Source organism: Erpetoichthys calabaricus, chromosome 9 (assembly GCF_900747795.2).
Source record: "Erpetoichthys calabaricus chromosome 9, fErpCal1.3, whole genome shotgun sequence".
NCBI classification, from domain to species: Eukaryota; Metazoa; Chordata; class Cladistia; order Polypteriformes; family Polypteridae; genus Erpetoichthys; species Erpetoichthys calabaricus.
The window spans coordinates 8,223,698-8,246,176 of NC_041402.2; the positions used below are offsets into that span (position 1 = coordinate 8,223,698).

The following is a 22,479-nucleotide window of genomic DNA, read 5'->3' on the forward strand; positions in this document are numbered from 1 at the left end:
TTACAAGATGACTTTTGTCCTACCAGGTTTCTGTGCTGGGATGTTCCAAAACCCTTCATTTTAACAAGTGGATAATGATTTGTAAATGTTTCTGTGTACATTATGTATTGTCCACTTCTTGCAAAATGTTAACATTTTAGAACCAGATGTTGCGGTGATGTTTTGTTTTTTTTCTGTTTCTGTTATTTGCTTTTCTTTTATATTTTTTCCATTTGAAATAACATCTTTCTTTCTCCCCGGCCCTGTCATCGTGATTCTGTTCTCTTGCTGATGTTAGAACTGGCCTCTTCACCCCGGACATGGCCTTTGAGACCATTGTGAAAAAGCAGATTAAGAAGATAAAAGAGCCGTGCCAGAAATGTGTGGATATGGTCATTTCTGAGCTTATCAATACCGTTAGGCAATGTACCAAGAAGGTAAACCCCCCACTAACCCTAGTGCAATCAGTCCCTCTCTCAACTGGGAGGGCATGATGAGAGAGGTCTGCACCTGCTAGCAGAGGCAAATTCTGGAGTCCTTTTGTCATGTATGTGGAATGATGGCACTCTGGACTGTGGCTTGCTGTGATGTGGCCGCACTTTCACTTCTAGTGGGGAAAAGGGACCGAGAAGTTTAGCCATTGTTATCACAACAACAACAACAACAACATTTATTTATATTGCACATTTTCATACAAAAAGTAGCTCAAAGTGCTTTACATAATGAAGAAAAGAAAAATAAAAGACAAAATATGAAATTAAAATAAGACAACATTAATTAACATAGAAAAGAGTAAGGTCCAATGGCCAGGGGGGACAGAAAAAACAAAAAAAAACTCCAGACGGCTGAGGAAAAAAATAAAATCTGCAGGGGTTCCAGGCCACGAGACCGCCCAGTCCCTTCTGGGCATTCTGCCTAACATAAATGAAACAGTCCTCTTTGTTTTTAGGGTTCTCACGGAAGGACTTGATGATGATGGTCATGCATACTTCTGGCTTTTAATCCATCACTGTTACTTTCCTCATCATTCGTAGCTTTGTAGGATCACTGTTCTGTGGTAGCGACGCAGAGAGTTTTCCGTATACACTTTGCGCTCGGTTGAAATGCATCTGTACCGGATTGGAAAACAATTTTGCTATAGATTTGTAACCTTCGGGCAACTGGAAAGAAAAGCACCCGACAGACCGAGGACAGAACATGTATGGTTTCAACAGGACGGGGCCACAGCTCACACAGCACGACATTCGCTTGGAGTGTTCAGGGAAATGTTCCCTGGACTTTTGATCACTTTAACTCTTTGAGGGCTGAATATGTTTTCCAAAAAACATAGTTTCTGAAAAGCAATGGTTTCACACAGAAATCAACATAAAACATCTGTTGCTGTATGCTGTGGCTGCCAGTTTGCCAAGAATGTGCAGCAGGCTGTCTTTGCATGGCTGGGACAAAGTCGCAGTGCATTGCAGTCTGGTTTCTACCTCTTATCATTGTTAAGTGGCAGTCCTCCCTGGCGAACAATGTCAGTACAACGATTAGCTGGGGACCAATCAGCTGAAGCTGGAACCTCACATTCGTTTTGTATCAAAATCTGACTCTGACAAATCATAATCCAATTCAGAGATAATAGGCAAAACGTTGTCCACAGAGTATTTTGCTTTATGCATTCGTTTTGATCTCTCGCCAGATGTCAGTGCCATTTTTGCAGTTGTTTGCGGCTTGCTACTCACGCGAGCGCAGGAAATCTCGGTCATACCAATGAATCTAACTTTCCTTCTAGCAACGAGAGTCCAACTAAAACATAATGGTTGGTTTTGTCACAGTTTACTGTCGATTACCATCATTAACTCCTCCTTTTGACAAAAATCAACATCAGCCCTGAAAGAGTTAAGGGGAGACATGGGATTTAAGCCCATGTGACTTTTTCCTTTGGGGGATACCTAAAGGAAAAGATTTTCAAAAATCACCCTCGATCTGTTGAGGATATGAAGGAAAGGATCAGGCAGGAAATCGACGCCATTTGGCCTGAGATGATCAGAGTGATGAAGAACTGTATTGCCAAAAGATAACCGACATTTTCTGATATGATTTTTACAACCCATTAAAACAAAACTGTTTTTTATGTACTTTTCATTTTTTTTAGATACCTTCATTCATGTTTTATATCTCTTCAAAATGTACGATGAGCTTCATACTTGCATGTCTCCTCAGTCATGTTATTGTCTCAGTGAAACAAACGACAGGTCAATAGAAGCTGCTTCTAGAAAGCAGAGTACTTGGCGCCGTTGACAGACTTTCCCTGTGCAGCAGGCTCAAGGTGCCACCTACTGACAAATGAAAGGAAATGTTACAGTAATGTACTTTTTGTCCATTTATAATATTAACATTACTCAACTGAAACACATCTTGTTGATGTCACCCCTAAACAAATTAAGACCCCCCATAAGCACGATGAAGATGAGCAATTGCTGAGGTGAGGTACAGGTGGCAGTGTGCCTGAATATTTTAAACCAGAGTACATAATCTGAAAAATTTTCAGTTTGTGCCAGGTTATGTGAAAAGAATATCTCAGTAAAAAGTTGTGCTATGTACTTTGAGAAAATTATACGTCAACTACAGCTTTTTAAAGCCTGGAAACAAAATACATTTAAATTAGCACCATTTTAAAACTTGCAGCCCATATGGACAAATCCACCAGTTTCTTCATTACAAATATCAGAGTAATCATAAAATTAGTTTCAAATAAGTAACCCTTGATGTTCTTGAAGACCTATTAAATATATTATGAGCGCCCCATGCTTTTGTTTTTAGTCACAATAATATATTGACACACGTACAATACGGTTTGTATATGAAAAAATCAAGCTTGTGACGTCCCTGGAAAAAACTGATTTTCTCATTTTTAGTACATGTTAAATAAAAGCATGTTTTTTTAAAAATAGTTTTTTTATCATTACAGTAATCCCTCCTCCATCGCGAGGGTTGCGTTCCAGAACCCCCCGCGAAAGGTGAAAATCCGCGAAGTAGAAACCATATATTCATATTGTTCTTTTTATATATTTTAAGCCCTTATAAACTCTCCCACACTATTATAAACATTTCCCGCACAATTATACAGCATAAACCCTTTGTATTCTCTTAGATATTAGGTAAGATTCGTTGAAATTATGTATGTAAATACAGTTTATATACAGTAAAACCTAAATATTATTTTAAAGATATCGAGCGTCTCCGATATCACATATGTTACAGCCATTACGACAGACAGGCCACCAGCAATAAATACGTACAATGCAAGAAAAATTGTATACAGTAAAATGTGTGTACAGTGACACTAAACTATGTACATGTAATAAGTACTGTACGTAGATAATTAATTATGGTTACTCACCAACAATGACACGACGACTTGTCTGATAACGATGAGTTTAATTTTACTGCACAACAAAGGAGAGCGTTACAGCTATTCTAAAGGAGCCTCTTCACGCGACTGTGTAGCATCACCGTTGTTCTTCTTCCAGCAGTCTTCAATCCAAATCACTAAAGCAGATTCCATCCAGACTACTGCCTTATCACGTCCACTTGCAACTCGTTTTGCGCCCTGGTTAAAGGACACTGCGGCCGTAGATCTTATATGCTTTTCCTCCTTTTTAAATAAAAAGAATCGTGGACTCATTGATGCCGTAATGGTGTCCTGCAGTGGTGTGGCTGTTCCCTTCCTTCAACATATCCAAAACTTTTACCTTTTGTGCAATCATTTGCATCTTCTGTTGGCGCTTGGACACGGCCCCTTAAGCAGTAGCAGGAGCACGTTAATGCTGAATGAGTGAGATGAGACTTCCTGGTTAATGCAGCACTCCGTCGCTGAGCCAATCAGCACACAGGAACTTTAACTGTGTGCTCTGATTAGGTAGCTTCTCAGGCATCCGCCAATAGCGTCCCTTGTATGAAATCTACTGGGCAGACCAACTGAGGAAGCATGTACCAGAAGTAAAAAGACCCATTGTCCGCAGAAACCCGCGAAGCAGCGAAAAATCCGCGTTATATATTTAGATATGCTTACATATAATATCCGCGATAGAGTGAAGCTGCGAAAGTCGAAGCACAATGTAGCGAGGGATTAGATAGATAGATAGATAGATAGATAGATAGATAGATAGATAGATAGATAGATAGATAGATAGATAGATAGATAGATAGATAGATAGATAGATAGATAGATAGATACTTTATTAATCCCAATGGGAAATTCACATTCTCCAGCAGCAGCATACTGATACACGGAGCTGCTGAAAAGGCTGCCACTCTCGGCGGCGCCGGATGTAAGATGACTGTACTAGTTTTAACTTGTGGTAGGTATTATTTTTTTCTAAGTCCACATTTTTGCTATATTATTACACCATTCTTGTGACACTGAGTTAAGAAATTCTTTTTTTAGAATACTTCTCTCATCTATGTCATATAAGCAGTAACTTTGTTCATACTAACAAATTCCTAATGGTAAATATTTGCCATCATTTCAGAATGAATGCTTTTAGTCGAGCTCTTGAACTTAAAAATTCTTTATCTATGTGATCACATTAAATGGGGAGATAAGTGGCCTGTTCAAAACAGATCCCTTTTCCCACATCTAATGAATTCCACAGGCCAGCAGCCACATCACTAGCCTTAGTCCACTGTCCAGCTGCCACAGCCACAACCTCTGCTGTGCACCCTTAGCAAGCACTTTCCACCCAAGTTGGTTGTTTTTGCCTCATGCAGGTACCTCATTTTTGGACATATTTCATTACCGGTGATTTATGTTCATAAATTATAAAGGTCTATGAAAGCCATTGTTGGACAACAGCTTATTTTGAGTTGTCTCGGCATGACATCCTAGCAATCTGTTATCTACTGGAGACTTCAGAACAGGAAATGACTGAATGTACAGCACAGCAGCAGAAAATTTTAGTGTTCACAGGTTTTGGGTTTTTACGGCGTATGGAGTCATTTTTTTTATAGTCTATAAAAAGATTATAAAATATTTGACCAAGCATTATAGTATAGTAGGTGTGTACCTTTAATGGAAAAGATGAAAAATAACCACTTGGCCCAGTTTGTTTTTGGGTGTGCAGCTCATGTTTGTTTGTTTTTTTTTCTGGTATTTTCAGCTTCCCAAAATGGATGAGCACAGGACCCTCCCCTCCTTTCTAGGTCGGAAGTGAGCCTTTGAGCAACCAGTTCAGTATCGATTAAAGAAGGGGTATCCTGTGCCCAACCACAGTGAATGGCTTTCGGAGAATCCAGTTGTCTCACTTGCCTTTTTTTTCCCTTGTGCTGTTTTTCCCCCCACTCTTTCTCTCTTTCTTTCTCTTGTTTCCTCCCCTACTTCACCATCGTTCTGTCTTCTGCCCCTTCCTCCTTCCCTCTTTCGTTTCTTTCTCTTTTCACCCCTCTCTTTGTGTCACTCCCTCTTTCTACCTGACACCTTCTGCAGGACGGGACTCTTTACCCCAGACTTGGCCTTTGAAGCCATAGTGAAAAAGCAGATCCAAAAACTCAAGGAACCCAGCTTGAAGTGTATAGATATGGTAGCGAGCGAGCTCACCTCTACCATCCGAAAGTGTAGCGAAAAGGTAACACCAAGGACTGGGAGCACTGTGTGTCCTCCTCAAGGTGGGGATAGACCGATGGCAGGAGGTCAGAATTGGAAAGTGTAGCCCAGGTCCCCCCAAATGTCAAAGTTTTTATCTGTTCACTTAATGCCAGGCCATCCACCTGTCCTTAATTCTAGCGACATTTTAACTGATGGGCTGTTGTATTAGGCTGATTGTGTCCAGTGATGCACAGATGTCCAGTCCAGGGTACGTTCCTGATGGAACAGACTCTGGCTCCTCAGAATCCTGTAGCAGAAAGTGTTGATCGGTAAATGGACGGACGGATTTTTGCTGTTGTGTGTATTTTGAGATTTTGTTTACAGCAGTTTGATTTCTTTGAATATTACCTTGTGGCTTGTAATACAGATATAAAAAAATAAGATTTTAGCTCATAAAAAGTTGCAAGTTATCTCAGTCAACATACAAGAATTGGCACCGTTACATAGAGCTTTACCAAGCATGTCAGAGTTCAATTACACTTGTTTTAAGTCTTTGAGGGCTGAAATTTTTCCCAAAGAACTCAGTTTTCTTAAAAGCACACAATGCAATATTTTCACACAAAAGTCAGCATAAAGCATCTGTTTCTGTGAACTGTGGCAGTTCGCCACCTCTTGTGGCTTGAGCTGCTCACGGGTGGCGCGACAGCTGGCAGGAATGCATGGCATGCTGGCTGCCAGGCTGTCTTCACGAGGCAGGGGTGGCAGCAGAGGTCACGGCTGCAGTGCATTGCAGTGCAATCTGGTTTGTACATCATGTCATCGTAAGTGGCGGACTTCCCAGGTGAACGTTGCCATAGGCGTGTCAGCTACACACGATCAGCTGATGCCAGGACCTCACTCTCGATCTCCAGGTCACTCGCATCAAAATCAGAGTCCGACAAGTCATATTCCAATTCAAAGATAAGATGCGAAACGTCGTCAATGGAACCTTTGCTTCGATCTCTTGCTAGATGTCGATGACATTTTTGCCGTCACTTGCACTTCGCTACTCATGTAAGCGCAGGGAATCTCGGACAACTCAACAAAGCTAACTTTCCTTCTAGCACAGAGAGTCGAACTAACACGTAACGGCGGGTCTGCTCACCATTTACTATTAACTATCACCCTCGACATCTCCTGTTGACAAAAGTCGACAACCGCCTTGAAAGAGTTACAGATTACTTTGTGGCAGCAAGACACATTCAGTGGCATCACCATCATCTATGCCAGCAATGGCAACTGACAAAATGCTTTAAATTGCTTTACCACCATATTTTGATCATTAGATTAGATCAGATAATCTTTATTAATCTCATAGGGAAATTCAGATACAGCAGCAGAAACTTAAAAAACAAGTAAACAAACTCACAGAACAAATAATATAGCCAATCAATCAATCAATAAATTGTATATAGTGCAGAAACTTCAAAATTGCCTGATAGCATTGAACAGAAAAGACCCCCAGAGGCACTTCTTACCACACCGTGGTGGAATGAGCCTGTGGCTTGAAGTGCTTCAAGAGGGGATTTTTCATGATGGCATCCACACTCCTCTTCTCCACAGTATGTCCAGGGTTTGCCCTGATAAGTTTGTTCAGGCACTTACTTTGGGCATCGTTTGAGCTCAAGTTGCTTCCTCAGCAGACTGTGGCATAGATCATCACACTGGCTACTATGGCCTGGTAGAACATTTCCAACAGCTTACTGCACACATCAAAAGAACTGAGAGTCTCCTTAGCTGGTCCACTCTGCTCTTGCCCTACTTGTGTTGTCAGACCAGTCAAGTTTGCTGGTACTTGTAGCTCTGCACCACTTCCACGTCCTCCCCCCAAATGGTGACTGGTCTCAGAGGCTCCTCATCATGCCGGAAGTCCACCACCAGTTCTTTTGTGTTGCTGATGTTGAGTTGCAGTTGGTTCTTCCTGCACCACAAGACAAAGTCCTCCACAACATTCCTGTACTCTAACTCGTCTCCATTGTTAATGTAGCCTATGAGGGAGCAGCCATCTGAAATTTTCTGTAGATGGCAAGTGCTCATATTTTACTGGAAGTCTATTTTGTAGAGGGGCGAACAGGAAGGCCCTCAGAGAGAGGCAGACATTTTTCTTTTTTAATGAGGGATCAGGAGATGAAATGCGAGTCAGAAACCGAGCGAAGTTACAGTGCATCTGGAAAGTATTGACAGCGCATCACTTTTTCCACATTTTGTTATGTTACAGCCTTATTCCAAAATGGATTAAATTCATTTGTTTCCTCAGAATTCTACACACAACACCCCATAATGACAACGTGAAAAAAGTTTACTTGAGGTTTTTGCAAATTTATTAAAAATAAAAAAACTGAGAAATCCCATGTACATAAGTATTCACAGCCTTTGCTCAATACTTTGTCGATGTACCTTTGGCAGCAATTACAGCCTCAAGTCTTTTTGAATATGATGCCACAAGCTTGGCACACCTATCCTTGACCAGTTTCGCCCATTCCTCTTTGCAGCACCTCTCAAGCTCCATCAGGTTGGATGGGAAGCGGCGGTGCACAGCCATTTTAAGATCTCTCCAGAGATGTTCAATCGGATTCAAGTCTGGGCTCTGGCTGGGCCACTCAAGGACATTCACAGAGTTGTCCTGAAGCCACTCCTTTGATATCTTGGCTGTGTTGCTTAGGGTCGCTGTCCTGCTGAAAGATGACCCGTCGCCCCAGTCTGAGGTCAAGAGCGCTCTGGAGCAGGTTTTCATCCAGGATGTCTCTGTACATTGCTGCAGTCATCTTTCCCTTTATCCTGACTAGTCTCCCAGTCCCTGCCTCTGAAAAACATCCCCACAGCATGATGCTGCCACCACCATGCTTCACTGTGGGGATGGTATTGGCCTGGTGATGAGCGGTGCCTGGTTTCCTCCAAACGTGACGCCTGGCATTCACACCAAAGAGTTCAATCTTTGTCTCATCAGACCAGAGAATTTTCTTTCTCATGGTCTGAGAATCCTTCAGGTGCCTTTTGGCAAACTCCAGGCGGGCTGCCATGTGCCTTTTACTAAGGAGTGGCTTCCGTCTGGCCACTCTACCATACAGGCCTGATTGGTGGATTGCTGCAAAGATGGTTATCCTTCTGAAAGGTTCTCCTCTCTCCACAGAGGATCTCTGGAGCTCTGACAGAGTGACCATCAGGTTCTTGGTCACCTCCCTGACTAAGGCCCTTCTCCCCCGATCGCTCAGTTTAGATGGCCGGCCAGCTCTAGGAAGAGTCCTGGTGGTTTCAAACTTCTTCCACTTACGGATGATGGAGGCCACTGTGCTCATTGGGACCTTCAAAGCAGCAGAAATTTTTCTGTAACCTTCCCCAGATTTGTGCCTCGAGACAATCCTGTCTCGGAGGTCTACAGACAATTCCTTTGACTTCATGCTTGGTTTGTGCTCTGACATGAACTGTCAACTGTGGGACCTTATATAGACAGGTGTGTGCCTTTCCAGATCATGTCCAGTCAACTGAATTTACCACAGGTGGACTCCAATTAAGATGCAGAAACATCTCAAGGATGATCAGAGGAAACAGGATGCACCTGAGCTCAATTTTGTGCTTCATGGCAAAGGCTGTGAATACTTATGTACATGGGATTTCTCAATTTTTTTATTTTTAATAAATTTGCAAAAACCTCAAGTAAACCTTTTTCACGTTGTCATTATGGGGTGTTGTGTGTAGAATTCTGAGGAAAAAAATTAATTTAATCCATTTTGGAATAAGGCTGTAACGTAACAAAATGTGGAAAAAGTGATGAGCTGGGAATATTTTCCGGATGCACTGTAGTAGCCAAAAAGTTTAATACAGAAACCAAAAACATCAAAATCAAAAAGGAACAGCACAAATTCTGGAATCCAGGTCAGAAAATCAAAAGCAAAGCACAACCACACAAAAACTGTATGGAGTTTCCAGTTCTTCTCATTTTCCCCTGTCCAGCTTTAAAACTGCCATGTTTTTCTGTTACCTCAGTTATGTTTTGGACTCAAGTCTGTAAAGACCTTGTTTTCAGATTTTGCTTCTTTTTCCAAAAGCAGTTGTCAAGTATACAGGGTGGCTTCCCCAAACCTTTTTGTGGTATCTGATGCATTCTTTCACAGTGGCGTAGTCGGCAGGATGATTGACTTCACGTGGAACCGGAACTGATGTTATCGGGCCCAGGTAGAATTTCTGGTCTGCGGAGGAAAAAGAGAAAGGATCAGTGCACTCTGCCACCCCCTGGTCCGGCATGGAATTACACTCTTTTGAGCCCTTTAGCTGCCTCCAATGCACATGTGTGTGACACTATCAATCACCGCTTGAATGCCAAGACCTATGTGAGCATTGTTGCTGACCTTGTTCATCCTTTCTTGTCCACCCTTTGCCCATCTTCAAATTGATGCTTCCAATATGATAATGCACCATGTCAAGAAAGCAAACGATGAGTTCAGTGGTCTTCAATGGCCTTCCCAAGTCAGCGGATCGGAATCCAATAGAACACCTTTGGGACGTGGTAGAACGGGAGATGAGTGTGGAGCTCACAAATCTGCAGAAATCGACTGATTCCAGGTTGCATTTCCAAGACCACAAAGAATTCAGGCTGTTTGGAGAGCAAAAGGAGGTCCGACCCAACATGAGTATAGTGGTCCTAAGAATGTGCTGAGTGAATTTAATTTACAACCACTACAGTATGAGGTAGAAAATCAAATATTTTTTAAAGAAGTAAGCCGGTTTTTTCATAGTGATGCCATGCACAGTTTCATAAATACTCATACGAGTATTATGTGTTTTTTAGTTCATCTTGTAGCATCTGTGTTAATAAAGTAATTAATTGAACTAGCTCATGACTTAAGTTCATAATGGAGTTTCTGGACTGATACATCATTAGAACATTAGAACACTCTAGACGACAACAGGCCATTCAGCCCAACAAAGCTCGCCAGTCCTGTCCACTTATTTCTTCCAAGTCGAGTTTTGAAAGTCCTTAAAGTCCTACTGTCTACCACACTACTGGGTCGCTTATTCCAAGTGTCTATCGTTCTTTGTGTAAAGAAAAACTTCCTAATGTTTGTGCGAAATTTCCCCTTCACAAGTTTCCAGCTGTGTCCCCGTGTTCTTGATGAACTCATTTTAAAGTCACCATCTTGATCCACTGCACTAATTCTCTTCAGAATTTTGCACACTTCAGTCAGGTCTGCTCTTCGTCTCTTGTAAAGGCTCAGCTCTTTTTATCTTTCCTCATCACTCATCCCCTGTAGCCCCTGAATCAGCCCAGTTGTTCTTCTCTGGACCTTTTCTTGTGCTGCTATGTCCATTTTGTAGCCTGGAGACCAAAACTGCACCCAGTACTCCAGATGAGACCTCACCAGTGTGTTGTAAAGCTTGAGCAGAACCTCCTGTGACTTGTACTCCACACATCAAGGCGCTATATAACCTGACATTCTGTTAGCCTTCTTAATGGCTTCTGAACACTGACTGGCAGTTGATCGTGTCGAGTCCACTATGACTCTTTAATCCTTCTCATAAGGTGGACTCTCGATTTTCTGACCACCCATTGTGTATTCAATCCTCACATTTTTATTTCCTATGTGTCGTACTTTACATTTACTTTACATGTTGCTTTATCAATTACACAGAGGAGCTCCATGTTTACGAGACAAACTGAATTTTGTGGTTAGCGTAATTTCACATTAGTGCTATCATGTTTGAATAATTTGAGTCCATTCCTAACTAAATATTAACCGTAGCTTTGTAAATCAGAAGCCCTGTGTTCACTTCACCCACCATGGTTAAAAATTGAAATAGTTATAGTAAATCTGTATAATAATGCAGGATCGAGTTAATTTTAGTGGAACTGGACAGTATGCTTGATGAGCGTGGGTGTAAGTCTCTACTGTGGTTTTATATCCTATGTAACCCACTTGGGATTTTTAGACTGCTCTGCGTAAAGGTGTCCTCTAGGTACATGAATGTGGTGAGTCGTCACCTTCTACGTATTCTTTCTTCCACCCTGCACAGCTGTGTGATTGTATTCGAGCAGTCAATGCTCGGCTCTTTCAATTTCTGCGACTTACTGAAGACTCGATACAACATAGCACATGGCGTTGTGCAAATCAGAATTAGAATACAGTTTATTGGTCAGGTGCGCTAATGTGTACTGGGAATTTGTCTTGATAGTATTGGTGCAACATCCGAGGACAACACAGTGTGACCACCAAATACGAAAAATAAAATATAAAAAGATCAAATATGATACAGCATATAAGAGTGATACAAAAATGAACAGATAAGGCAGGATATTAAAAGTCAGGTAGTCTATTCTGCAGAAGGTCCTGAGTAGAAGCTTAGACCCGCTTAGTCAGACTAACTGCATGTGTTTAGGTGACATGTTGCTTTTGCGTTCACTGCACGGTGGCATTTTCCAGAGGCCCTGGGTGAGTTGGATCAGCAATGATCTTTGCAGCCCACTTCCTTACCCAGGATTTCATTGTGTTGTAAGTTACAGCTTTCAATCTTCTCACAGGTTCTGATGATGTGCTGCAGATCAGCCCGAGCTTGGACAGAGGCAGCACCAAACCAGACAGTTCTAGACGAGGTTAGAATGGACTGGATGATGGTTGGATAGAATTGGACCAATATTACTTGCGGGAGGTTGAATTTCCTCAGCTGACGGAAAAAGAACCTTCACTGACTTTAAACTCAGGCTTATTGTTTTTTTTTGCCATTTTCTGCTACTTTAACTGGCTATAACATCATCATACTTCACGCAATATTCATGTTCTACCCCTCAAAATACAGGTCCGACTTTTTTCCTTTCCGTAGTTTTACAGCTGTAGAATTAATTATAATGTACACATATGTTACATCAGAATAAGCTGCGAAATTCAGTAATGTTTTTATCCAAAAAAGACACTTTGAATGCTATTTTTATTTCCATATGTATTAGAATAAGCTTCCAAACACTATAAAAATGTCACCAAATGTGTCAAAAACAGCCAGAAAAAAATGTTATAAAATATCTGTAAGCAATAAGTCTAGTTTTGCTATTTTGAAGCAGCAAAAACAACCAGGATTCTTCTTCTCTGCTTTTGTTATTAAATATGTTTCTATAGTATACGTATCCATCATTGAAGACCACTAGGTGTGAAGGGCAGATCTCACTCTGTCAGAGTATATACAGGTGGTAAAGAAATGATACTGTGTGTCCAAATTGCAACACCAATAGTTCCAAGACTCAAAAACATCTTTACACAAAATAAAAATCTGAAATATAGAAAGTGGAAAAGATAGAAAATGGATTGGCATCATTTGAGAGCTGAAACACCCCTCCTGTTTAGTAGACAATAGATAGATAGATAGATAGATAGATAGATAGATAGATAGATAGATAGATAGATAGATAGATAGATAGATAGATAGATAGATAGATAGATAGATAGATAGATAGATAGGAAAGGCACTATATAACAATAGATAAATGAGTAAGGCACTATATAATAGATAGATAGATAGATAGATAGATAGATAGATAGATAGATAGATAGATAGATAGATAGATAGATAGGAAAGGCACTATGTAACAATAGATAGATGAGTAAGGCACTATATAATAGATAGATAGATAGATATGTGAAAAGTGCTATATAATAGATAGATAGATAGATAGATAGATAGATAGATAGATAGATAGATAGATAGATAGATAGATAGATAGGAAAGGCACTATATAACAATAGATAGATGAGTAAGGCAGTATATAATAGATAGATAGACAGATAGATAGGAAAGACACTATATAACAATAGATAGATGAGTAAGGCACTATATAATAGATAGACCGATAGATATGTGAAAGGTGCTATATAATAGATATGTAGGAAAGGCACTATATAACAATAGATAGATGAGTAAGGCACTATAAAATAGATAGAACGATAGATATGTGAAAGGTGCTATATAATAGATAGATAGATAGGAAAGGCACTATATAATAATAGATAGATGAGTAAGGCACTATAAAATAGATAGACCGATAGATATGTGAAAAGTGCTATATAATAGATACATATGTGAAAGGTGCTATATAATAGATAGATATGTGAAAGGTGCTATATAATAGACAGATAGATAGGAAAGGCACTATATAACAATAGATAGATGAGTAAGGCACTATAAAATAGATAAATAGATATGTGAAAAGTGCTATATAATAGATAAATAGATAGATACATATGTGAAAGGTGCTATATAATAGATAGATAAATAGATAGATAGATAGGAAAGGCACTATATAACAATAGATAGATGTGTAAGGCACTATAAAATAGATAGATAGATAGATATGTGAAAAGTGCTATATAATAGATAGATAGATACATACATATGTGAAAGGTGCTATATAATAGATAGATAGGAAATGCACTATATAACAAAAAGGTGCTATATAATAGATAGATAGATAGGAAATGCACCATATAACAATAGATAGATGAGTAAGGCACTATATAATAGATAGATATGTGAAAGGTGCTATATAATAGATAGATAGAGGGAGGAAATTTGGCTTTTCACAAAAACTCTGTACAAGTCTGTCTGTCAAATTGTAAGTAACTGAATTAGGACATTCAAGAAAGCCTGGCGGTTAGGGCAGGGGTTGCGGCGATACAGCAATTTGGCCATCTTTGAGGGAAGAAAGAAAAAGATGCATCGTAGTATCTGCATGATTTTAATGACAAAACACTACAATTTAATTATAGCAGTGAGTAAACGAACGATTTTATGCAGGTTTTTCAGATTTTACATTATGGTGTGGTATCGCTGGTGGATCAGAAACAATGGGGCTGAGTGTAAAGGGTTAATAATAAACATGATGTTATTGTCCCACTTAAGGTTTTGTGAAGATTCTGTCATTCCAACGGCTGAGTCATTTATAGCAAGTGATAGGTGAGCAGGTGACTGTTTCCTGAAATCTGTCACCATCTCCTAAGTTTTCTGAATGTTAAGGTCCAAATTATTGCAGTTGCACTACAATGTCAGATGTTCCACCTCTTGTCTGGACCTGAACTCATCATTCTTTGAAATGAGGCCCAGTAGTCGGATGTCATCTGCAAATTTAAGAAGTTTGACAGACGCATCACCAGAGGCTTGTCATTTGTATGAAGTGGGAAAGGACCCATCCCAGCGGTGCACCAGTACTAAGGTTACTGGGTCAGACGGGTATGCCAAACTGCTCCTGTAGTGTTTCCTACTTGTACGAAAGCCTGTGATCCAATGGAAGGTCGAACTGCGTGAGTTTCTTATGTAGGAGCTCTGCATTAAAAGCAGAGCTAAAGTCAGTCAACAAGAACCTGACATCTGTCCCTGGATTATGAAGGTGTTGGTAAATAAGTGTTGAAACAGAGGAGCAGCCAGCCTCAGTGATGGCAGGTGTTTAGAAGAGTGATCTCCTTGACTTTTAGTCTGCTGTGTCTTTTTATGAAAATGAATAAAAATAGACTTGCCTTGTGCAGCGCCCTTTGGATGACAAGTGTGGGCCTTTGGGCTTTAAACCTCAGTGATTTCACCGAGATAGAATGTGCTGTCGGTCTATCCCTACTTTCAGGTGCTTTCTGTTCCCTTCTTTTTAATTTCATCAACTTTTACTGTTCATGCTAAAAAAAAAATGGCAAGCGATTTAAGTAATCGTACTTCCTTTCGCATTTTCCTTTGCACTCAGTAATTCAGCATTTTTCTTTTGTTTTGTTCGTTTTATTCATTTTCTTCTGGGTGGGGAATGGTGCTGACGTCCTTGTAGTTAGTAAGCCGATCCATTTTTTTTTTGCATCTTTTTTTTTTTCTTTTTAAGAATTCTTTTCTTTTTGAAAGAGTTGAAAAGGGGTGGCAGGCAGGAGTCGCTTTGTACACATTGACTAACATAGAGCACTTTTACACTTTTTTAAGTTTGTTTTTCATTTTAAGCACTATTGCTTCTTATCTGGGTAAAAGGGATAATCTGATCTCCTGTGGATTTGTACAAAACAATATAATCAACTGACAGCAGTCGCTGAATAGCTTTAATAAGAAGTCGGGCTTTAACTGAAAACTCTTTTTGAGTGGAGAAACATTAGGGACCTTTGATAATGAGCTTTATGGATATAAATCGAGAGCAACTTTAACCTGAAAGTGTTCATTCATTTAGCACTATTACATTAAAGGAGTACTCCTCCCAAAAATGACATTTTTTATATGTTATTTAATATCATGCCTAAAGATGGGCCTCACTCCAGGCAGCCTGACCTCACACTCCACAGGCAGGCTTTGGCTTACATAGACTCAAAATGGGTGACTGGCTTTTAAAGGAAAACTATACCCAAAAGTGATATTTTTGATATGTTATGTAATATCCTGTGTAATCAGAATATAAGTTTACAGTACAATTTCTCTTAACCAGCCACCTCGGAACTGGACCCGTGGCCGGTTGCCGTTTTGGCCGGTTAATCCGATGCATACCTATTTTCATGTAGAAAAATATTTCTAAGGTATGTACTGTACCTCTTCGACATTCCTGAAGAAACCATATCCACAAGGCTTCATCCGTTTTTTTTCTTGTACAACGACTGGACAGTGTGGTGTAGCGGGTCCACAGCTCAAGCCAAAAAGGCCACTTTTTAAATAAATAATCACCGCTGCTTAGCGAGTATGTATGGCCGATCGGTTCCCGGGAAATTTGTGATGCGGGCGATCTTAGCTTAAGTGCACAGGTGAGGAGTCGTCTGCATCAGTAATTGTTCACGGGAACTGCTAATTGCCACATCTGATCCACATCCCCGTGATAAATAGAAGGGAGAACAGGAAAGAATGGGAGGTTAATGGAGAAGAAAGCAGATAGAGGAAAGCCAGTGTGAGTGAGCAAGAGAGAGCAGATTCGATGGAGCAAAGGCAGGCAGCTTGGAGGTGAACCCCTGCAGATGAGTGTTTGGCCGACACTCGGTGGGGCTGAAGAAAGCGGTCGCTCCAGCTGAGCGATCACGGAGCTGGAGTGACCGGTATTGAAGACGACTGGCCATCGAAAGGCAGCAGCAGTCGTAGAGGCTTTGGGCTGGCTTAGCCCCAGCGTGTGCGCCCTGGCCACTGGGGAAAGAACCCAAGTCTCGGTCCAGACCAGTTTGGAAGGCAGCTGCACCTGCAGCTAGGGGGACTCCCCTGTTGTGAAGCCCGATGGAAGAAGCAGGGGAGCCGCCAGGTAGAAAGAAGAAGGCACCGTGGAAAATTCATGAAGGAAAGAAGGAAGTGCATACATATGATATAAAGAAGAACTCAGGATTAAAAAGTTTTTTTTTTTATTTTATTTTATTTTAACAGGCCGGTTAATCCGTCTGCCAGTTAATGCGAGGCTAGTTAAGAGGAATTGTACTGTATATGTTTAATATGTCACTGTGCTCTGTACAAAAAATATTTTATAAATCTGCTTCTTCACACTTGTACAGCTAACACAAGGCCAGATTTAGCACACAGGGGCTCATCATTCAGAACTGCTAGGCAAGCATTAGAAGACACGAAAGGGACAACTGCGAAATGGGCCTTGTACTATTTCTGTGTGTCAGAGTCAGCATGCCTCTTTTTTTCTTGTTTGGAATGGCATGATTTACCTAAGTGAGGGCCTGCACATGGAGAAAGAGTATAAAGCCTTGGAACATTGCCCAGCACACCTTTGAAGCCGACTGACGGATGGGAGATAACATCATCCGATCCTGAAAATCCTTCCAGCGCAGTGACGAAAATGGCAGACTGTATACATCGAGATCCCACTGCGATAATAGTCTTGCTATGGCTTCCTCGTCTGTGTAAATAGATAGATAGATAGATAGATATCGTCATTAAAGAAAGTTAAGTTATTTTCTCTTATGTGATTTCTTACCGCCATATCACTATGGGAGGGATAATGCCTCATTATAATATATCTATTTAGGTTCAGGTTACTTAAAACGCCACAATTAAAAAGAAGTTATTCCAACCAGGGAGCTATCGCCTCCTATCTGAAAACATCCTGTCTAAAGATAGGCCTCAAACCCATGTAGCCTGACATCACACACTATAAGCAGGTTTTGACCTGTATAGGCACAAAATGGGGGACTGGCTTTTAAAGGAATACTCCTCCCAAAAAAAGATATTTTTTAATTTGTTATTTAATATCCTGCCTAAAGATTGGCCTCATCCCAGGCAGCCTGACAGGTAGGGTTTGACCTGCATAGGCATAAAATGGTGGACTGGCTTTTAAAGGAATACTGCATTCAAAACAATTATGCTTTTTATATGTTACTTTCCCCAGGTACTTTGTAGTGATGACCGAGAAATAAATTTAATCTCATGTTTTGATGCAGAGTAGGAGAAAAACATGACATAATAGATCCCAATGGCAACCTGTTCTGCAGAACAGCAAACAATGTTGAAAACAAACATGGGACAGCTTAGTTATTAGCTATGTCTTGAGTAACTGAATGGTCTCCCCTCATCGACAAATTTCTTATGTCCTCACATTTAAAAAAGAAAAAAAAAATTCTCACATTACCCGTGTTTTGTAATCCACATGTGTGTCATCCAGTTGTATGCTCAAGATGTCTGCAACACATGCATTTTTTACTGAAAGATTATTAACAGAAAAAGCAGCTTACATCGTAAAACAAGAAAACGCCTTTCCCATAATACTGTGCTGTGGATCGGTGGAATGAATACAGGGTGAGTCCCAAGAAGTGTTGGGGTGCCAGCCGGGTTGCTCCTTTTAATTCCAAATAACTGTAAAGCAAACTAGGCTTACAAAAGCACAAAACAGAAACAATCTATCCTTCTCAGCTTAACTATCGTTGATAGCTCTTAAGAGCGGGTTGTTCACAGGGAGCTCCATCATTTGGCAAGTCTAGGTCTACATGAGATATCTGGAGGTGTTGGACTTTTATAGCCCTTCAGCCAGAAGTGGTGGGGTTTAATTGCCCTCAAGGGGCATTTTCTCACTGAAGCAGAGGAGAAAAAAACATGAGACTGATAGCAACAGCGCCCCCTTTTGCTACAGAAGGGAGTATTATGTACCCATGGTTAGAGAAGAAGATGTTCCTCAGATGCACATCCATGACAGTGCTTTTGAATTGAAGACCAGTCTCTCCCAATCATTCACTGATCAAGAGTCCTGTCCTCAATACATACAACTGGACGTGGGATTTTTTTTTTTTCCATGGACGTTTTCCTGTTCATGGGTTGCCGTTGGTTTTTATTGCATTATAAACTTTTTCCTCTCGTTCTTCATAAAAATGTGAAATTAAAAATGTATTTCGGATACATATGTAATATCAATTTTTAGAAGGAGTATTCCTTTAAAAGCCAGTTCCCCATTTATAGTCTGTGCAATTCAAAGCCAGCCTGTGAAGTCTGAGGTCAGACTGCCTGGGGAGAGGCCTATCTTTAGGCAGGATATTAAATAAAATATTTTAAAAAATGTCATTGTTTGGGTGGAATATTCCTTTAAGGCCAAATGTAAGAGTTTAGTTTTGTGATAACTTTGTTATATTTATGACATTCATCATTTCTGTGTGTATGTTTGTAGACTAAGGGTATATTTCAAAATTTTCTCCAGCATATATTTTGGTTCATTTTAGGAAAAAGAACACTTTATTTTGTCACAATTATCCGCAGCAGAACTATTCAAATTCATGAGGCCCACCCCTTCCAGTTATAGAGAGCAAAGGGAGTTTTTTTTTCCTGGAAATCAAAATCCGCAGGAGGTCACATGTCCAGAAGTTCTGTACCTCCCTACATTCATTCCTACATCCTCTCCGTCCCCTCTTCCTTCCCACTCAGCTGTCTTCTACCTCTGTAAATAGTTTTCTCCTTTTCCTGTGCATGCACGTCTTCCCGCCTGCTTTTCCAGTCTGCATGTTTGCCTGCTACAACATTTGGGTACAATGGGTCTAGCTGGCCCATTCCGACACGGTGAACTCATGCATGGAGGTCGATGTCACGTTCCTGCAAACTGAAACAACTGTTGCTGCATTGCACTGGTTAGCTGGATGCTAAGTGAAGGCCTTGTTGCAGACACTTTCGTGCCTAAGGTGCAGACCCCAGCTTGGGCACTTGACTCCCACAAATGGGATGCGCCTTGGTTTGCATGATACCTTTGTGGCGGAAATTTAATGCTGTTAATGATGTCCAAGTTGCAAGAATGTTTTGCATGTGATACTATCTAGAATTGATTTTGAGTACATAAAAATGCTCACATATTAAATAACATGGAACAGTATTTGCTTTTTTTGCCTGATCATTAATTAATAAAACAGCATCCTGAAAAAAAATTGTAATGAAAAAAAAAGGAAATTTGGAATCTTTTTAAGTGACCATATACTGTATTTCCTCACAAATCTAATTATTGTTTGCTTTCTAAGTATTTGGGTGAGGGGGGCTGAATAACATACAAAAGATCAATATATAGTACACGAGTAAATACAGTATAAATGTTATGATAAGAAAAAAATTGCAGGATAATGAGGACAGACTGCAATCGAGTGACATTAAAGAAGAAGACGCCTTGTAAACTTTATTGTGCTGTGTTTTGATTTTGAGGGTTGTCAAAAATGCGCTTTTCAACACTGCAGAATACTTTACCAATCAGGAGAATCCAGCTACTCATCTAAAGGGTACAAAAAGTGTTTTATTCCATGTATATTGCTCCACAATGATTCAGCTCTTTACAAAACTGCAATACTTGTCCTGTAGAAAGTGAATCGAGTAGTTACAGTACAGAGTCATTTCTGAATTTACATTGGTTTGCCAATCAACATTATTTCACAGTAATGTTTTCTATTTGTCACTTTTTCCTTAATTGGTGGACAGAGCAGGTGAGTCCCATTTTGTTATTTGTGAAGCCTGCTGATTTTTTTGGTCATAGGAGTATAGAATTTCCACCAAAACATACAGCGTGTATTATTGTGCCTGTTGAAAATTAAAGGCATATAAATTATAGGTATACTAGGGGGTTCGCCCCCTGCTCACTTCGCTTGCCAGCCCCACCGGCCTGCGCTATTCAGCAGCCTCATCGCATCTCTGCCGCTCGTGTTGTGAAGAGGGGGCTTCTCCGAAACCCCCTCTTAAACGGTGATACAATGGGAAATAAACAGTTTTTTTTTTTTACCTCCTCTTTGCTTGATCAGCTGCTGTAACATGTGATCTGCTTCGAACATTTAAAAGCCTGTACAGCAGCTGTCCTACTCTTTGTCTTTTATTTCTGGCCCTGGGCGTGGTTAAATCTCTTGACACAAAGTCTCGTCTCGTGGGACGTGAGTTCTTGATATTTTTTAGTTTATAATTTAAAAACGGAATAAGAACGTGAAAATCTAACATCACATCACAAGTTCGATAAATTCCTGAAAAGAATGATACCAAACATATATATGATGGTTTTAAAATAAGCCCGATTTAAATTGTGACATAAAAAGTCATATAATATCGTTAAGCACTTTAGGCTTAAAATTTTATATAGAGAGAGTAGATATGAAAAGCACCATAACATAGATAGATAGATAGATAGATAGATAGATAGATAGATAGATAGATAGATAGATAGATAGATAGATAGATATGAAAGGCAGCAGTATATAACAGATAATAATAATAATAAATTTTATTTATATAGCACCTATAGATTGATAGATAGATAGATATGAAAGGCAGTAGTATATAACATAATAATAATAATAATAAATTTTATTTATATAGCTCCTTTAGATAGATAGATAGATAATAATAATTCATTACATTTATATAGCGCTTTTCTCAGTACTCAAAGCACTATCCACACAGGGAGGAACCGGGAAGCGAACCCACAATCTTCCACAGTCTCCTTACTGCAAAGCAGCAGCACTACTACTGCACCACTAGATAGATAGATAGATAGATAGATAGATAGATAGATAGATAGATAGATAGATAGATAGATAGATAGATAGATAGATAGATAGATAGATAGATAGATAGATAGATAGATAGATAGATAGATAGATATGAAAGGCAGCAGTATATAACAGATGATAATAATAATAATGAATTTTATTTATATAGCACCTTTAGATAGATAGATTGATAGACTTTATTTGTCCCCAGGGAGAAATTTAGCTTTGTGCGTCCTAGATTAATGACTGCTTTTCCTTTCCCTTCAAATGATTTTCTTGCTCACTAATGCATCATTCAGGGCATGAATCCCCAAAATTGTATTTTAATTCTATTTTTGTATTAGTTTAGAAATTACAACAATCTACACAAGAACAGGCCATTCAGCTCCACAAAGCTGGCCAGTCCTATCCGTTGAATTCCTCTAAAATAACGTCAAATTGAGTTCTGAAGGTCCCTAATGTCCTCCTGTCTACCACACTACTTGGTCACTTATTCCAAGTGTCTGTATTTCTCTGTATAATGAAAAATTCCCTAATGTTTGCGTGAAATTTCCCCTTAACAAGTGTCCAACTGTGTCCCCGTGTTCTTGATGAACTCATTTTAAAGTCACCGTCTCGATCCACTGGACTAATTCCCTTAATAATTTTGCACACTTCAGTCAGGTCTCCTCTTCATCTCCATTAAAGGCTCAGCTCTTTTTATCTTTCTTCATCACTCATCCCTTGTACCCATGAATCAGCCTAGTCGCTCTTCTCTGGACCCTTTCTTGTGCTGTTATGTCCTTTTTGTAGCCCGGAGACCCAAAACTGCACACAATACTCCAGATGAGGCCTCACCAATGTGTTATAAAGACTTGAGCAGAACCTCCTTGGACTTTATGTATTATTTATGTCAGTGTTTCTTTTTTTAATATCTTTGTTTACTTGTCATTATCATCAGGATCACTCACTTGACTGGGTGCAAGTCCATTACAGAGTGAACACACACAC

At 39.9% G+C, this 22,479-nt stretch overlaps 1 protein-coding gene across 10 annotated transcripts in view; it reads left to right on the forward strand.

Moving 5' to 3' along the window:
• dnm1a (dynamin 1a) overlaps positions 1-22,479 on the forward strand; it is a 501,477-nt gene that overhangs the window by 202,041 nt on the left and 276,957 nt on the right. For 8 of the 10 annotated variants that reach the window (XM_051931967.1, XM_028809129.2, XM_051931970.1 and 5 more), the window contains exon 10: positions 278-416. In XM_051931967.1, coding sequence (XP_051787927.1) covers positions 278-416 — 139 coding nt within the window. Of the gene's footprint in view, positions 1-277; positions 417-5,449; positions 5,589-22,479 lie in introns of all 10 variants that reach the window. The other 2 variants (XM_028809133.2, XM_051931969.1) reach the window with 1 other exon arrangement.